Genomic DNA, 16,967 nt, shown 5'->3' with positions numbered 1-16,967 from the left:
AAATTATATTTATATTGAGACTAAACTCTAGTATTTTCAGAAAAAGTATTAGGAATTAACTTAAAAAAAAATCAAAACTGTAATACAAGAATAATTGCTAATTTTAAATTAAGAAAAGATTAAACCAATTGTAGAATTCAGATCCAAAAATATTTAAACCTTAATGTTAATATATTTACTTTTTTATGTGATAATTACGTCCATTGTTTGACATGTCACTAAGCAGTCAGGTTCAACAATCTTCAACTCTAATTTGTAAAGTACCAAAAGAAAAGAATCTACTTTTCATTTTATTTTTTAATTTTAAAATTACATTTGTTAAATAAAAATAATTAAAAAAAGAATATACAAACAGTTTTGATAGCTATTTTATAATATAAAAACATAAGAAATCAGAAATTTGTATTGATTCTATTAGGGTTTAAAATATATGAATTTATACCAACAAGCTGCTTTTCTTTTCTTGAACAAACTGGTTGAATTAATAGTGGAAATCCGACTTCAATGGCGTCTGGAGATGCAACAATCCCATTCATGAATTAAATTTAAATTTTTTGAGTACATGAAAAACAAACTCCTTTTCCATTTTATATTCCAAAATCAAAGAAAAAAAAAACCAAATACTTGGTACCTTACGCATCAAGACTTAAAACAAATCCGACCGATTTCAACAATATTTCTATTTTTACCGAAATTTGAGATCATTTTCAAAGCTAAAAACAGATTAGATTTGTTGAATTGAGATAGGAGAGGACAAGAGATATCTGAGCATCAGTTTTAAAAAGCTCGATTATGAAGCCTCACAGATGGGTATCAGCACATAATAAACATATTCATCATTTGCTCAGATCTCTAGTTCTCCATCCACCAAGCACAAAGCAAAAAAGAAAGAAAGAGCAACAGTTGAAGTTGAAGAACAGCAGCGCCATTAGCACCGTATATATAGTGCACAATGGGCCTTGGAAACCCTAATTGCCATTTGCCACGGAAAGATTAAAGTGACGTCGTTTTAGCTCGGTGCCGTTTCAACAACATTTATGTTTTGAATTTGAAACGCACCGGTTCACCCACCATGCCTGCAGTATAGTAGTAATAGACTTGTTTTGTTTTTGAGTGCGAGTGTCAGATGCACATATTTGATTCAACAACTCTGTTTCTTTTTCCTTGAAATCTCGTAGGTTTATAAATTATAACATTACATTCGTATATTTGCTTCTTTCTTCTCGTTTCGCTTTCTTCCTCATTGCTTTCAGAGCAGTGGCGCTTGCATGATCAGATTGTTAACCACTAGAGCACCGCGGCCGTCTAATATTTCTGCTGTGCACCAAAAGATTAACTCTTTTGTTTGCTCTTCATTATGTGGATTCTCAGCCCAAGCAGCAAACCAGACCCAGCAAAACCCGAGTTCCATAAACAGACCGTCTTCACATTTCGATTCTCACATGTATGGTGCCTTGCTTCAACGTTGTGTCCAAAACGATGACCCCATTTCAGCTATGGGTCTTCACTGTAAGATCCTAAAAAGGGGTAACTGCTTAGACTTATTTGCTACAAACATTCTCTTGAATGTGTACGTAAAAGCCGAATTATTGTCCGAGGCTGAAACTCTGTTCGATGAAATGCCCGAGAGAAACACAATTTCTTTTGTTACTTTAGTCCAAGGATATGCGCAGTGTTTGCATTTTTCTGAAGCCTTGGGGTTGTTTACTAGGCTACATAGGGAAGGTCATGAGCTTAACCCATTTGTTTTTACTTCCATATTGAAGGTGCTTGTCAGTATGGAATGCGCTGAGTTGGGTTGGAACTTACATGCTTGCATTTATAAGCTGGGCCATGAGTCTAATGCCTTCATTGGAACTGCTTTAATTGATGCATATTCTGTTTGTGGGTGTGTTGACTTCGCAAGAGAAGTTTTTGACGGTATTAGATGCAAGGATATGGTTTCTTGGACGGGAATGGTAGCTTGTTATGCGGAGAACCACTTTTTTCAGGAGGCATTAGAGGCCTTTTCTCAAATGAGGTTAGTCGGTTTTAAGCCAAATAATTTTACTTTTGCCGGTGTTTTTAAGGCTTGCATCGGACTTGAAGCTTTAGATATAGCAAAAGGTATTCATGGTTGTGTTTTAAAAACTCGTTATGAGTATGATCTTTATGTAGGGGTTGCATTGCTTGAATTGTATACCAAGTGCGGGGACACTGTCAGTGTTCAACAGATTTTTGAGGAGATACCTAAAACAGATGTTATTCCATGGAGTTTCATGATTTCACGGTTTGCACAGAGTGACCAGAGTGAAAAGGCTGTTAATTTGTTTTGTCGAATGAGGCAATCCTTTGTGGTCCCTAATCAATACTCGTTTGCTAGTGCACTTCAAGCTTGTGCAACTTTAGAGGATCTTGATTTAGGTAAGCAAATGCATAGCCTTGTGCTCAAGGTTCGTCTTGATGCTGATGTATTTGTATCAAATGCCCTTATGGCTGTCTATGCTAAGTGTGGAAGGATTGAGGATTCTTTGGAGCTGTTTGAGAAGTCATTGAATAGGAATGATGTGTCTTGGAACACCATGATTGTTGGCTATGTTAACTGTGGGGATGCTGAGAAGGCATTAAGCTTGTTTTTGGAAATGCTTGAAAATCGAGTACAGGCAACTGAAGTAACATATTCCAGTGTCCTTTGTGCTTCTGCCGGTTTGACAGCATTGGAGCTAGGAACTCAAATTCACTCCTTAACATTGAAAACAAATTATGCTGAAAATTCTGTGGTTCATAATGCATTGATTGATATGTATTCCAAGTGTGGAAGGATCAGCGATGCTCGACTGGTATTTGATATGATGAACGAACGAGATGAAGTTTCGTGGAATACTATGATCTCAGGGTATTCCATGTGTGGGCTTGGCATGGAAGCTTTAAAAATATTCCAGATGATGCAGGACAGAGGGCATAAACCAAACACTTTGACTTTTGTCGGTGTGCTATCAGCCTGTAGTAACTCAGGATTACTAGACGAGGGGCAAGCTTATTTTTCATCTATGTTACAGGAATATGGCATTGAGCCATGCATTGAGCATTATTCTTGCATGGTCTGGCTTTTGGGGAGATCAGGTCATCTTTACAAGGCATTGAAGTTGATTGAGGAGATCCCATTTAAGCCTAGTGTTATGGTGTGGCGGGCCTTGCTTGGAGCTTGTGTTATTCATAAAAATGTTGAGCTTGGTAGAATGTCTGCACAGCGCATTCTTGAGATGGAACCTGAAGATGATGCAACCCATGTACTATTGTCGAATATGTATGCTACTGCAAGGAGGTGGGATAATGTCACTGCCATTAGGCAAAGCATGAAAAAGAAAGGAATGAAGAAGAAACCAGGTTTGAGTTGGATTGAGAACCAGGGAAGAGTACATTATTTCAGCGCGGGAGACACTTCGCATCCTGACATGAAGGTGATTAATGGGATATTGGAATGGTTGAATGTGAGAACCAGGAGAGCAGGCTTTGTTCCTGATTGTAATGCTGTTTTGCTTGACGTTGATACTAAAGAAAAGGAGCGTCTCTTGTGGGTTCACAGTGAAAGGTTAGCTCTTGCTTTTGCACTATATAGGACATCATCAGGAAGCCAAATCCGTATAATAAAGAACCTCCGAATCTGTGTGGATTGCCATGCTGCAATGAAATTAATATCAAAGATTGTGCAGCGAGATATTATTATCAGAGACATGAACCGGTTCCATGACTTCCATGATGGAATTTGTTCTTGTGGTGATTACTGGTAATTCAGGTACGTCTTTCTTGGAGGGCTAGAGTTTTTGTTTTCAATCAAATATATAAGATAATTTGATACTTTAGATTATCTTTTAGATTCTATCCTCCTTATAATATTCTTGCAGTTTAGCATTTGATGTGATGAATTGGCGTTGTTCTAGTTAATAGAATGACTTGTAAATGGTTTCAACGATTTTGTTAGTTTGGTATAACTTCCTTGCTCAGTGGGGTTTGTGCTTTTTTTCTTGATCAAATGAAACTACAGCAAAATCTTCGAAGCATTTTTTTTGGTTTATTTCTTTTGATTTGTTTTTTTTTTTAATAATTAATTTATCATTCCCTTCAGTCTTGAATTGTAGTTTAACTAAATTAGAGTGATTAAAGTTTAAAAAACTAGTATTTTATACAGAGCTGACAAGGAAATTTGTCAATAAACAGCTATTTTAGCTTTTGAATCACATATTATTATTTGAATACATTTCGTTTATGAGCCTCTTCAAATACGACTTATTGCTATTGATTAGATGATCCCTATGAGACCTGGTCAATGAGAACTAATTATTGAGGCTAATAGATGGGTTAAATTGCAATAATTGAGGATAAATAGACTAGTTAAACAGTAGTAGCCACTAATAACGACTCTCAATCAGCAAGGAAAAAATGTAATATGTGCACCGTTGAATCACTAAGGTCGACTTTCTTCCTTGCTCAACAAATAGTTCTTACAGTCAAGCTCCCTTTCACCTTTGCAGTTTCATTGGTCCAAGGAAACGTTTGCATGTCTCTGTTACCTTGGGAGGCTTACACTTAGTAGAATCTATGAACCTGAGACTATCCATTGGCTTGTAGGCCTTGAAACAAGGTTTCCAAAGTGGTATCTCATGGATGGAAGTCTTTTGAGGAGGGTTGGATCAAAATCAATACGGATGGAGCTGTGAAGTTGGGAGATAATTGGTGACAGTACAGGTCAGTGAATTGTGAGTTTTAGCAAAATGTAGACATATGCAGAGCGATTTAGGCTGAGCTTTGGGCAGCCTTTGTATGATGGCATTACTTTAGCACGGATGCAAGGTATAATAAATCATTCTTGAATGTAATAATTCAATAGTGGTTTAGACGCTGTCTGATTATATGGGGTGGGTGAATTCTATTGCCCTTGTAAGGAGTATTAAAGAGCTCTGCGATCCTCAATGGCAGGTGCAATTATGCATGTGTTTGGCTAGGCAAATTTGTACCGGACTTATTGGCAAAACTGTGTTGAAATGGATGGCGATGTTCATGCAAATTTAACAGTCCTCCGTGGGCAAGGTTAGTACTTGTGGTAGATTTGTTCCTTTCATAGCGCTCTCATAATACTCATATTCACAGAACCCATATAGTTACGTCATGCAATGTAAGCGAGCTCCAATCAAGCTAACGACTAAATTAAGCATATAAGCACCAAAGATACAAGAGTCTAAAACAGGTTCAATATCTTACTGACATTGGAATGCTATACTTGCAATTGAAACTACACCGATAGAAGCAGTGTGGCCCACTAATCTCGCATTCTGTTTGGGGAGTTGGGCAATGAAAGGAAAAGGTAATGATGGGACCTTTTTCTAGTAAACAGAAATAGTTTTTGCCTTGTGTTTTTTGTTTGCTAATTTTAGAAGCTAAGTTCCCACTTTGAGCAAACATCATTTGCTTCTAAGAGCATGCTATGTGATTTCATAAGCTTGTCATTGCTGATGAAACGTGACAAAATCAAACCTTGCAATTTTGAAGCTAACTCTATTTTTCAATATTAAAAAAAGGATGGTAAGATTTGAATGTGTTATTTAAATATTAGACCAGGGCTCTAACTGCTATTTCAAATAAATCTTGGTTTTATTTCTCAAATTTGAAGCTACATGATTTCTTTAAATCTTTTATGAGACCTTCCTTTTGATTTTTTATTTTTTACTTGCAACTTACAACTTTATGCGAGCTTCATAACTTTCAAAACTATTTATAAACTTTTATTTAATGTGTAACGTAGCATGAATTTTGATTTTGTGTAATTGTATATAAGAAATTTTGATTTGATTTGAGTCAATTTTTACAAATTCTTAACACCATTATCATCGGAACACAATTTTAACGCTTACATATTGCATACACAAACAATTATGTTTATCTAACAGGAAAACAAACTAGTGTTTTTGTTTCTTTAAAAAGCTATACAATTGAATCAAAATCAAAGTTTATGTGTTCAATTGAACCAAAATCAAAATTTCATTTATAGAATTGAACAAAGTTTTGCACCAACATAAATTTTTTTGTTACAAGCTAATGACTTTTAGGCCTGGTGACAAGATGCTTGTATTCAATCCCAAGCCATGCCTATCTTTATCCTAATTATCATAATAGAAAAAAAGTAATGTGTGTATATATACATTTCAGGTTGGATTAAAGTTTATGTATAATTTTAAGATTTATTTTTTATTAAAATAATTGTAAAAAAGTTTAGGGATAAAACAACATTTAGTTCCTGAGTTTTTTGGTTCGCATTAGTCTTAAACCTTGGCAAGTTTTCCCAATTTGATCTCTCAAAGTGTTATGTCATCACTTGAAATTTTAAAGTTTTATATATAAAATCTAAAAAACATTAAAACTACAAAAAAGATTATTTTTTAAAAAAATTATGTGAAAGCGTGATACAATTTTAAAGTGTCACATTATCATATCTTAATTGAATCAAAGTTTAAGGACTACATTGAGAGGTTCACTCTTATTTATTCTCCGTCGTCATGTAGTAGAGTTTAGTCCTTCAGAGGATGCCTTCAAGCTAAACAAAATGACTTTCATTTTTTAACTCTCATGCCACATGGTGAACATATTCTTTTAGAGATACTATCAAGTTATTCAAATTAACTCTTATTTTCGTTGTTCCCATGCTACGTGGTAAAGCTTACTCTCTAATGACCTTCAAGTTAATTAGATTGAAGCTCAGTTTCTTTTTACTCCCATGCCATATGATAGAGATATATCTCTTCAAATATCATGAGGAATTGACTCCCATTGATAACTAATGCTTTTTATGCGTGCTTTGATATAAGTCTTTCATCAAAGCACTTTGTAATCCTCTTCAAACTTAAGAGAGATATTATTATACCAACCTAACATAAAAAGCTTAAAGCCTCAAGGAATAAGCTACCCAAAAAGCCCAAATTCCAAAATACTCTCAACTGACACATACATAATGCTACACTTGATGCTACAAGTAAACACAATAACTTTGACAAGCATTTGGTGCAAAGTAGAAGCAAGGCAATAAATGCAGAGTCCTTGGGAAAACTTCTATTAGGATAAGGACGCCTCAACCAATCAAAAAAGGACCATATACTCTCATGCAAAGGGACAACTTACAAGTAGCTCAAGAAATGAACGATAAGCATATGTATGAAGAAAGAGGTATACTTATTTTGTAAGGATTCATTTTTCCAGTCTATCACTTTATTATTTCCATTTTGGATCTCATCTCATCCATTTTTATGTTTAATGATTTAAGTATCAAAGAGCATCCAACAACACAAGCTCTAACAACCTTAATGTTCATCTTGTGTTCACAAGCCACAATCTATTACTTTAATACATTTTAATGACATTATGCTTTTCTTTGCTATTCCTATAGTCTATAGACTATATCAAAACACATTTTAGCTGTCAGGAATCATCACACTATCGTAATTTATATATATGGCATATATCTCAATCGCTACGTTAGTCCTAGAATCGACTAAACCATAGCTCTGATACCAATAAATGTAACACCCTTAACCTGTATCCGTCTCAGGAATAGGGTTACGAGGCATTACCAATCAATACATATCATTCACGTACATTAATACATTTCAATGACAAAATACATTCATCTCAATCATAATGTCCCTTCTAAGGTTTTTCGAGACCTTAAAACATGCTTAGAAATGGTTCGAGACTAAGCCGATAACATTCACAAACTTTAGATTACTTAGAAAATTTTTCAACATTTTTGGGTCACACGCCTGTGTGAACAAGACGTGTGCCTCACATGGCAACTAGACACGCCTGTGGCGCAGGCCGTATGAAAACAGTGCTTACATACTGGCTTATACCATACGGCCAGAGATACACCCGTGTGCCATGGCTGTAGGAAAATTAGGTAGGTTACTGACTTGGGTCACATAGCTGGCCACATGCCCGTGTGCCAACCCATGTGTCTCGCACGGCCAGTAGACATGCCTGTGTGTCTAGGTCGTGTCAAAACTATAGGGTATACTGCCTTAATTCGAAAGGGTACCCTAGGGGACACATGGTCGTGTACCATGACCATGTGTCGCACACGAATGAGACCCACGCCCATGTAGACAAAAATAGACCATTTGTAAAGCCAATTTGCCACCCTATTCTCATGCATACAAATCATCCTAAATGGTACCATTTCAACTGATATATAGGCAACCAAAAACCAACAAATTTGTACACATATCATGACATCTACACACAACCATCTTAACTACTCAATTCCATAGCCAAACATGCCATTTCAATATGCTAAAATCCCCAAGTTTGCATAACTACTAAATGTATTTCATCATCACCTTAACACCTATTTCATGCCACAAAACTTATCATTTCAACATTTCATAATCAAGCCATCACATAAGCATTATATACATTATATAACTTACTTATCAAACACATTATTTAGCTATATCAACAACTAAGGAAAACATATCCAAATCAAGCCAATATCCAAGGTATAATATACATCTCAAATATCACTTTTCAAGCACATCATTTAGGACAACTTAAATAGCCATACATACAAACATTTACAAGCTAAATCTCATAGCTATAACCTTAACTCAAAACATACCAAAATGACACTAGCCTATACATGCCATATACCATATACGCAAAGTTCCAAAGATACAAACGAGATGATCGATAATATGATGACATTTCTCGACGATCCCGAGTCTGAGTTAGCTTTGATGCTCTATAAATAAAGACAAATAACACATACAGTAAGCTTCTCAGCTTAGTAAGTTCGTACTAAATATACTCAACAGTTTATAAAATACAAATCATCAATTAATAAACACTTGGTAAGTCTAATATCATTATTCAATTCTATTCCATGACCATTATCATGTATATACAAATCCCTCACTTCATGCACATAGTATCAACTGCCACATAGATTTCATACGTACCTGTACTTTTTCGTATTTATTTATTTCCTTCTCACCTTTTTATTTAATACATTAAACCATCTGGAAATCTTTCCATACTCAAAGAACTCGCACACTTAATGCATAAATGATTATCCAAAGCTGTAATGATATCGTACACTTAGTATCATCACATTAAACCGAAACTATCGCGGTATCGCACACTTAGTGCCACATATAGCTGAAGTTATTCAGATTCGTAAACTAAATGATTTATATAGTCGAAGCTATCTTGAATAGCACGCTGAGTGCCAAACATAATCGATTTTTAGTCTTACGAAATCGTATTCGCATATATACAATTTATGCAATATTAAAGCATTAAATACATAATTGTAACAATGTTTATCACGTACGAACTTACCTCGTACTCGGAATTGACGAATTAGATCGATTACTCGAAAACCTTTGATTTTCCCTGATCTAAATCCAAATTCTTTCTTTCTTGATCTATATGTATTCAAAATTAATCCACTTACTCATTAAATCAATCAAATTCGTCCGCAAAGACATAATTTAATCAAATTGTACTTTGGCCGTAAACTTTCACATTTCTTACAATTTAGTCCTTATTACACAAAATTACAAATTACACAATTTTTTTCTAATTTCATGCTAGCCGAATTTCATGTAAGCCCCTAACATCCTAAAACTTTCATTTATTTCACAATTTAACCCTTCAATTTATACTTTTCTCAATTTAATCCCTAATTAACATTTTTGTCAAAAATCACTTTACAAAACATGTATATCAAACACCAAACTTGCATAATTCATCATCAAACATCATAAAACTCATGGATTCATTAATGAAATTTCATAAAATCATCAACAATTTCAGAAATTAGGGTACGAGCTAGCTAGTACTCAAAGCAACGATTACAAAAACATAGAAATCATCAAAAATCGAGCTCAAAACATACCTCAATCAAGAACACAAATGGCCGAACCCAAAAATGCTCTCCAAGATTTGTTTTATTTTGATTTTTGGTGGAAGAAGGATGAATAATGACCACTATTTTGTGTTATTTTTAATTAATATTAACTTATTAACCAATTTACCATCTTACCCTTGGTCATTAAACTATTTAATCATCAAATATAAGGCCATTTATGCCAACTCCCACTATCAATGGTCTAATATCAACACAAGGACCTTTTATTTAATGCCTCATAGCAAATAGACACTTTTAACTTATAGCATGCTACTTTTACAATTTACACGATTAGGTCATTTTTCTCAAATTGAGCTGTTAAACGATAAAATTAGCTCACAAAATTTTCACGCATGTATAACCACATGCTATAAACATAAAAAATAATATTAAAAAAATTTTATGACCTCAAATTTGTGGTTTCAAAACCACTGTTCCGATTTAGCTAAAACCGAGCTGTTACAACTCTCCCCCCTTAAGGATTTTCGTCCCCGAAAATTCTACCAGTGAATAGGTTTGGATATTGCTTTCTCATAGCATCCTCGGGTTCCCACGTAGCTTCTTCAACCCCGTGTCGATGCCATAATACTTTCACTAATGCAATTCTTTTATTTCTCAGCTCTTTGATCTCATGAGCTAAAATCTGTATCGGTTCTTCATCATAAGAAATATCAGGCTGAATTTTAACCTCTGTCGGGGAAATAACATGCAATGGAATAACATGCAATGGATCGGATCGATATCGTCGAAGCATTGATACATGAAATACATTATGAATTTTTCTAGTTCAGACGGCAATACTAGCTGATAAGCCACTAATCTGACTCGCTCATAAGCCACTAGTCTGACTCGCTCGATAATCTCATAGGGTCTAATGTATCTCAGACTCACCTTTCCTTTTTGATCGAATCTGAGTATTTTTTTCCACGGTGAAACTTTCAAAAAACACTCTATCCCCGATCTGAAACTCAATATCTTTTCGTTTCAAGTTTACATATAATTTCTAACGATCTGAAGCTGCTTTCAGACTATCACGAATTACTTTTACTTTCTCTTCAGTCTTTCTGATCAGATCAACCCCGTGAATCTTATTCTCGCTTAGCTCAGTCCAGTACAACGATGTTCGACACTTTCGACCATATAAAGGTTCGTAAGGTGACAATTGAATACTCGATTAAAAACTATTGTTATATGCCAATTCAATCAACGGAAAATATTTTTCCCACGTACATTCAAACTCAATAATGCAACATCTCAACATATTCTCGAATATTTGAATAACTCGCGGGTGAAATGCGGTGCTAAAATGTAATTTTGTACCTAGTGCATCTTGTAATTTCTTTCAAAACCTTGATGTGAATCTCGGATCTCTATCCGAAATAATAGAAATAGGTACTTCGTGTAATCTCACAATCTCAGAGATATACAACTCAGCAAGCTTGTCAAGTGAATAATCTGTACGCACAGAAATAAAATGAGCTGATTTTTTCAACTTGTCAACAACAACCCAAATTGCATTTTTCTTACTCGGAGATAGAGGAATCCCGAGACAAAATCCATAGTCACTTTATCCCATTTCCACTCGGGAATCACAAGGCTGCAATAGACTTGACGGTACCTGATGCTCAGCTTTAACTTGCTGACAAATCAAACATTTAGAAACAAATTCTGAAATGTCACGTTTCATACCATGCCACCAATAAAGCTGTTTCAAATTATTATACATTTTCGTGCTTCTCGGATGAATAGATAGACGACTACTATGTGTTTCATTCAAAATCATCTGAATCAACTCTAAATTTCTTGAAACACATATTCGACCTCTGAATCTCAAACAATCATCTAAATCAACTTGAAAATTTGAATCAAGTTTCGAATCACACTAAGCTCGTTTTGCTAACATTTTATTATCGACTTTTTGAGCTTTACAAATTTGCTGTAAAAACAACGGTCTTACTTTCAACTCAGCTACAATCGATCCGTCATCAGATAGAGGCAATGGAGTATTCATTGCATGCAGCGCAAACAAAGATTTTCGGCTTAATGCATTAGCAACAACATTTGCTTTTCCCGGACGGTAATCGATTACTAATTCATAATTTTTTAGCAATTCTAACTATCTTCACTGTCGCAAGTTCAGATTTTTCTGAGTCATAAAATATTTCAAACTCTTGTAATCTGAATAAACATGGCATTTCTCACCAAACAAATAATGGCGCCAAATATTCAATGCAAATACAATGGCTGTTAACTCTAAATCATGAGTCAGGTAATTATTTTCATGCTGCTTCAACTGTCTTGAGGCATAAGCTATGACTTTGCCTTCCTGCATCAAAACACAGTCCAGGCCATTCAATGATGCATCACTATAAGTCACAAATTATTTACCCGATTCTAGCTGTACTAACACTGGAGCTTTAGTTAAAAGAGCTTTCAACTGATCAAAACTTTTCTGACAGTTCTCGGACCATTCAAAATTTACATATTTCTGAAGTGATCTCGTCAACAGAGTTGCAATCATCAAAAAGTCTTTCACAAATCATCTATAATAGCCCGCTAGTCCCAGAAAACTACGGACTTCAGACACATTTCTCGGAGGCTTCCAATCCATTATTGTAGAAATCTTGCTCAGATCGACTCGAATACGCGATGCTGATACAATATGCCCCAAAAAACCAAATTTACGCAACCAGAATTCACATTTACTGAATTTTGCATATAATCATTTATCTCGAAGAGTTTGCAATGCAATTCTCAAATGCTCGGCATACTCAGTTTCATCTCGTGAATATATCAATATGTCATCGATAAACACAAAAACAAATCGATCTAAGTACGATCTAAAAATGTGGTTAATGAAATCTATAAAAACAGCGAGTGTATTCGTTAGTCCAAAGGGTATAACTAAAAAATCATAGTGACCATACCTCGTTCTGAATGCAGTCTTTGTCACATCAGAGTCTCTAACTTGCAACTGATATCCCGATCTCAAATCTATCTTTGAAAACACTGTAACCCCTTTCAATTGATCAAACAAATCATCTATTCTAGGCAGAGGATATTTATTCTTGATCGTCACTTTGTTAAGCTGTCGGTAGTCTATGCACATTCTAATCGTTCTCGGTCGTGCAAATCCTCTATCGGTTAATTCTTGCAACTGAGCTTTTATTTCTTTTAACTCTATTGGTGCTATTCTGCACGGAGCTATCGATATTGGCGTTGTACCTGGTATTAATCCAATGCCAAATTCAACCTCTTGGATCGAGGGTAAACTCGATAACTCTTCCGGAAACACATCTGGATACTCATATACAACTGGCACTGATTCAAACTTCTTTTCAGTCACTTTCGTATCGATCACATAAGCAAAATAAGTTTCGCAACACTTTCTCACATATTTTTAAGCGAACATCGATGAAATCACTGCTGGCAAGTCATTCAGATCATCTAACTCAGTCCGGATAATCTTATAATTTTGACACCTCAAATCAATCGTCTTTTGTTTGCAATTTACAACAGTATCATGCAACGTTAACCAATCCATACCCAAGATTATATCAAACTCATCAAATGGCAACAACATCAAATCAGCCAGAAAGTAATTATCCCGAATCATCAAGGGACATTTCTTGCACACTTTATCAACCAACATACACTTGCCTAAGGGGTTTGATACTCTAATTACAATTTCAGTAGACTCTACAGAAAAAGTTTTACTGGATACTAAATTCACACATACATATGAATGGGTTGATACTGGATCTATTAATACAATAACTAGAGTATCATAGAGAGTAAAAGTACCAGTGACAACATCTGGAGATGAGCTTCTTTGCGAGCGCGAATAGTGTAGGCTTGGGCAACTGCTCTAGCATCAAATCTCGCAGCAATGTCTCGTGTCACACCTCTACCACCATTCACATTGCCTGTGTTTCTGGGTGGTCTACCTCTAGTTGCAGTGTTACTCGGTCTCGCGTTCTGAGCATTATCTTTTTCTGCTAACTCTAGGCAATCTTTAATAAAGTGATCTCGTGAACCACAACTGTAACAAGTTCTATTATTATATTTCACCTAAAAATCTCCAAAATGCCGTCTTCCACATTGTTGACACTCAGGCTTAACATATTTTACATTACCAACACTAGATATCGATGTGGCTTGAGCTTTAGGGTTAGTGTATTGCTTTCCATGATCTCTATTCTGATATCCCACTAAAGTTATCGATCGATTAAAATAGTCTCTTGATTTCTTCGACGATGAATGATAAGATTTGCTCATCGACCTCTTTCTCGAATCTCTTGCCTCTCAATCAGCCTTTCTTTTTTTTTTTTTACTGAGGTCTTCGGCTTTACAAGCCTTATCAACAAATACTACAAATTCCTTCAATTCAAGTATCCTGACTAATAGTTTTATATTTTCATTTAACCCATTAATAAATCGCTTGTACATAATCTCCTCAGTAGACACATCTTCCTGAGCATATTTACTTAATCGTACGAATTCTCTTTCGTACTCAGTGACAGTCATTCGGTCCTGCTTCAACTTTAGAAACTCTTTATGTTTCTAATCAAGAAATCTTTGACTTATATACTTCTTTCGAAACTTGGATTGAAAGAACTCCCAAGTAACTCGTTCTCTAAGAACAACCGATGTTATTTTTTTCCACCAATGGTATGCATTGTTTCTGAGTAAAGACACCACACATTTAATACATTTTTCTAGAGTACAAGACAATTCATCAAATACTTTGATCGTGTACTCAAGCCAGAACTCAGCTCTCTCAGCATCATCATCAACTGTAGCCTGAAACTCTTCAGCCCCATGTTTATGTATCTTATCAACAGGTGGCTTATTCAATCGAATTGGAACTATTGCTTGTGGTACAATAGGGATTTGTTGAGGAACAGGTGGGTGTAAAGGTTGTTGAGCAGCCGGATTCATTCGAACAAACTCCGTGAACCACTCAGTCATCATTTGATAAAAGGCTTGCTTTGCCTCTCCCTCGTGACTACTAGTCATGGGTCTAGAGTCAGATTGCGCTGCCTTTTGAGGAGGAGTAGGCGCGTTACTCTCTACATCGTCAGCTACGACTCTTTCTATCAAAACACATTTTAACTGTCAGGAATCATCACACTATTGCAATTTATATATATGGCATGTATAGCTAGACTCTCACTCCCTATGCTAGTCCTAGAATCGACAAAATCGTAGCTCTGATACCAATAAATGTAACACCCCTAACCCGTATCTGTCTCGAAAATAAGGGTACGAGGAATTACCGATCAATACACATCATTCACGTACATTAATACATTTCAATAACAAAATACATTCATCTTAATCATATTGTCCCTTCTAAGGTCTTACGAGACCTTAAAACATGCTTAGAAATGGTTTGGCACTAAACCGATAACATTCACAAACTTTAGAATACTTCAAAAAAATTTCAACATTTCAGGGTCACACGTTCGTGTAAATAAGCCGTGTGAAAACAGGGCATACATATTGACTTGTACCACACGACCAGAGATACACCCGTGTGCCATGGCTGTAGGAAAATTAGGTAGGTTACTGACTTGGGTCACATAGCTGGCCACATGCCTGTGTGCCAACCCATGTGTCTCATGACGGCCGATGAGACATGCACTGTGTGTCTAGGTCGTGTCAAAGCGTAGGGTATCCTGCCTTAATTCGAAAGGGTACCCTAGGGGACACATGGTCGTGTACCATGACCGTGTGTCGCACACGACTAAGACCCACGCCCATGTAGACAAAATAGACCATTTGTAAAGCCAATTTGCCACCCTATTCTTATACATACAAATCAACCTAAATGGTACCATTTCAACTCATATATAGGCAACCAAAAACCAATCAATTTATACACATATCAGGACATCTATACACAACCATCTCAACTACTCAATTCCATAGCCAAACATGCCATTTCAATATGCTAAAATCCCCAAGTTTGCATAATTACTAAATGCATTTCATCATCACCTTAACACCTATTTCATGCCACAAAACTCACCATTTCAACATCTCATAATCAAGCCATCACATAGGCATTATATACATTATATAACTTACTTATCAAACACATCATTTAGCTATATCAACAACTAAGGCAAACATATCCAAACCAAGCCAATATCTAAGGTATAATATACATCTCAAAAATCACTTTTCAAGCACATCATTTAGGCCAACTTAAATAGCCATACATACCAACATTTACAAGCCAAATCTCATGGCTATAACCTTAACTCAAAACATACCAAAATGACACTAGCCTATACATGCCATATACCATATATACAAAGTTCCAAAGATACCAACGAGATGATCGATAGTGTGATGATGTTTCTCGATGATCCTGAGTCTGAGTTAGCTTTGATACTCTATAAAACAAAGACAAATAACACACACAGTAAGCTTCCTAGCTTAGTAATTTCGTACTAAATATACTCAACAGTTCATAAAATACAAATCATCATTTAATAAACAATTGGTAAGTCTAATATCATCATTCAATTCTATTCCATGGCCATTATCATGTATATACAAATTCCTCACTTTATACACATAGTATCAACTACCACATAGATTTCGTACGTACCTGTACTTTCCCGTATTTATTTATTTCCTTCTCACCTCTTTATTCAATACGTTAAACCATCTGGAAATCTTTCCATACTCAAAGAACTCGCACACTTAGTGCATAAATGATTATCCGAAGCTGTAATGATATCGCACACTTAGTATCATCACATTAAATCGAAACTCTCGCGATATCTCATACTTAGTGCCATATATAGCCGAAGCTATTCCAATTCGCACGCTAAGTGCTTTATATAGTCAAAGCTATCTTGAATCGCACATTAAATGCCAAACATAGTCGATTTGTCGTCTTACGAAATCGTATTCGTATATATACAATTTATGTAATATTAAAGCATTAAATACATAATTGTAACAATGTTTATCACGTACGAACTTACCTCGTACTCGGAATTGACGAATCAGATCG

General features: G+C 35.5%; 1 protein-coding gene and 1 non-coding gene across 3 annotated transcripts; one reads left to right on the top strand and one right to left on the bottom strand.

The window, feature by feature from the left end:
- Positions 1-354: 354 nt before the first annotated feature.
- Positions 355-5,584, top strand: LOC108477188 (putative pentatricopeptide repeat-containing protein At5g13230, mitochondrial). 2 transcript variants are annotated; one of them, XR_001870206.2, is made up of 3 exons: positions 355-3,775; positions 4,512-4,830; positions 4,957-5,584. XR_001870206.2 is itself a non-coding variant. In XM_017779657.2 (2 exons), exon 1 carries the CDS (start codon positions 1,269-1,271, stop codon positions 3,768-3,770), a length of 2,502 nt encoding a protein of 833 aa, XP_017635146.1. In that variant the 5' UTR covers positions 355-1,268; the 3' UTR covers positions 3,771-3,775; positions 4,512-5,584. The 2 variants fall into 2 exon arrangements, 1 of the variants encoding a protein (XP_017635146.1); XM_017779657.2 differs by having other exon boundaries at positions 4,512-5,584.
- On the bottom strand, positions 766-846 carry LOC128286325 (small nucleolar RNA SNORD36). The gene has a single exon (XR_008276868.1). It is a non-coding gene; the product is annotated as a small nucleolar RNA SNORD36 (small nucleolar RNA).
- Positions 5,585-16,967: the final 11,383 nt, after the last annotated feature.

This window comes from Gossypium arboreum, chromosome 12 (assembly GCF_025698485.1).
Source record: "Gossypium arboreum isolate Shixiya-1 chromosome 12, ASM2569848v2, whole genome shotgun sequence".
Taxonomy (NCBI): Eukaryota; Viridiplantae; Streptophyta; class Magnoliopsida; order Malvales; family Malvaceae; genus Gossypium; species Gossypium arboreum.
Note: the sequence above shows the minus strand (reverse complement) of the source record. Positions and strands in the feature narration are given on the sequence as shown.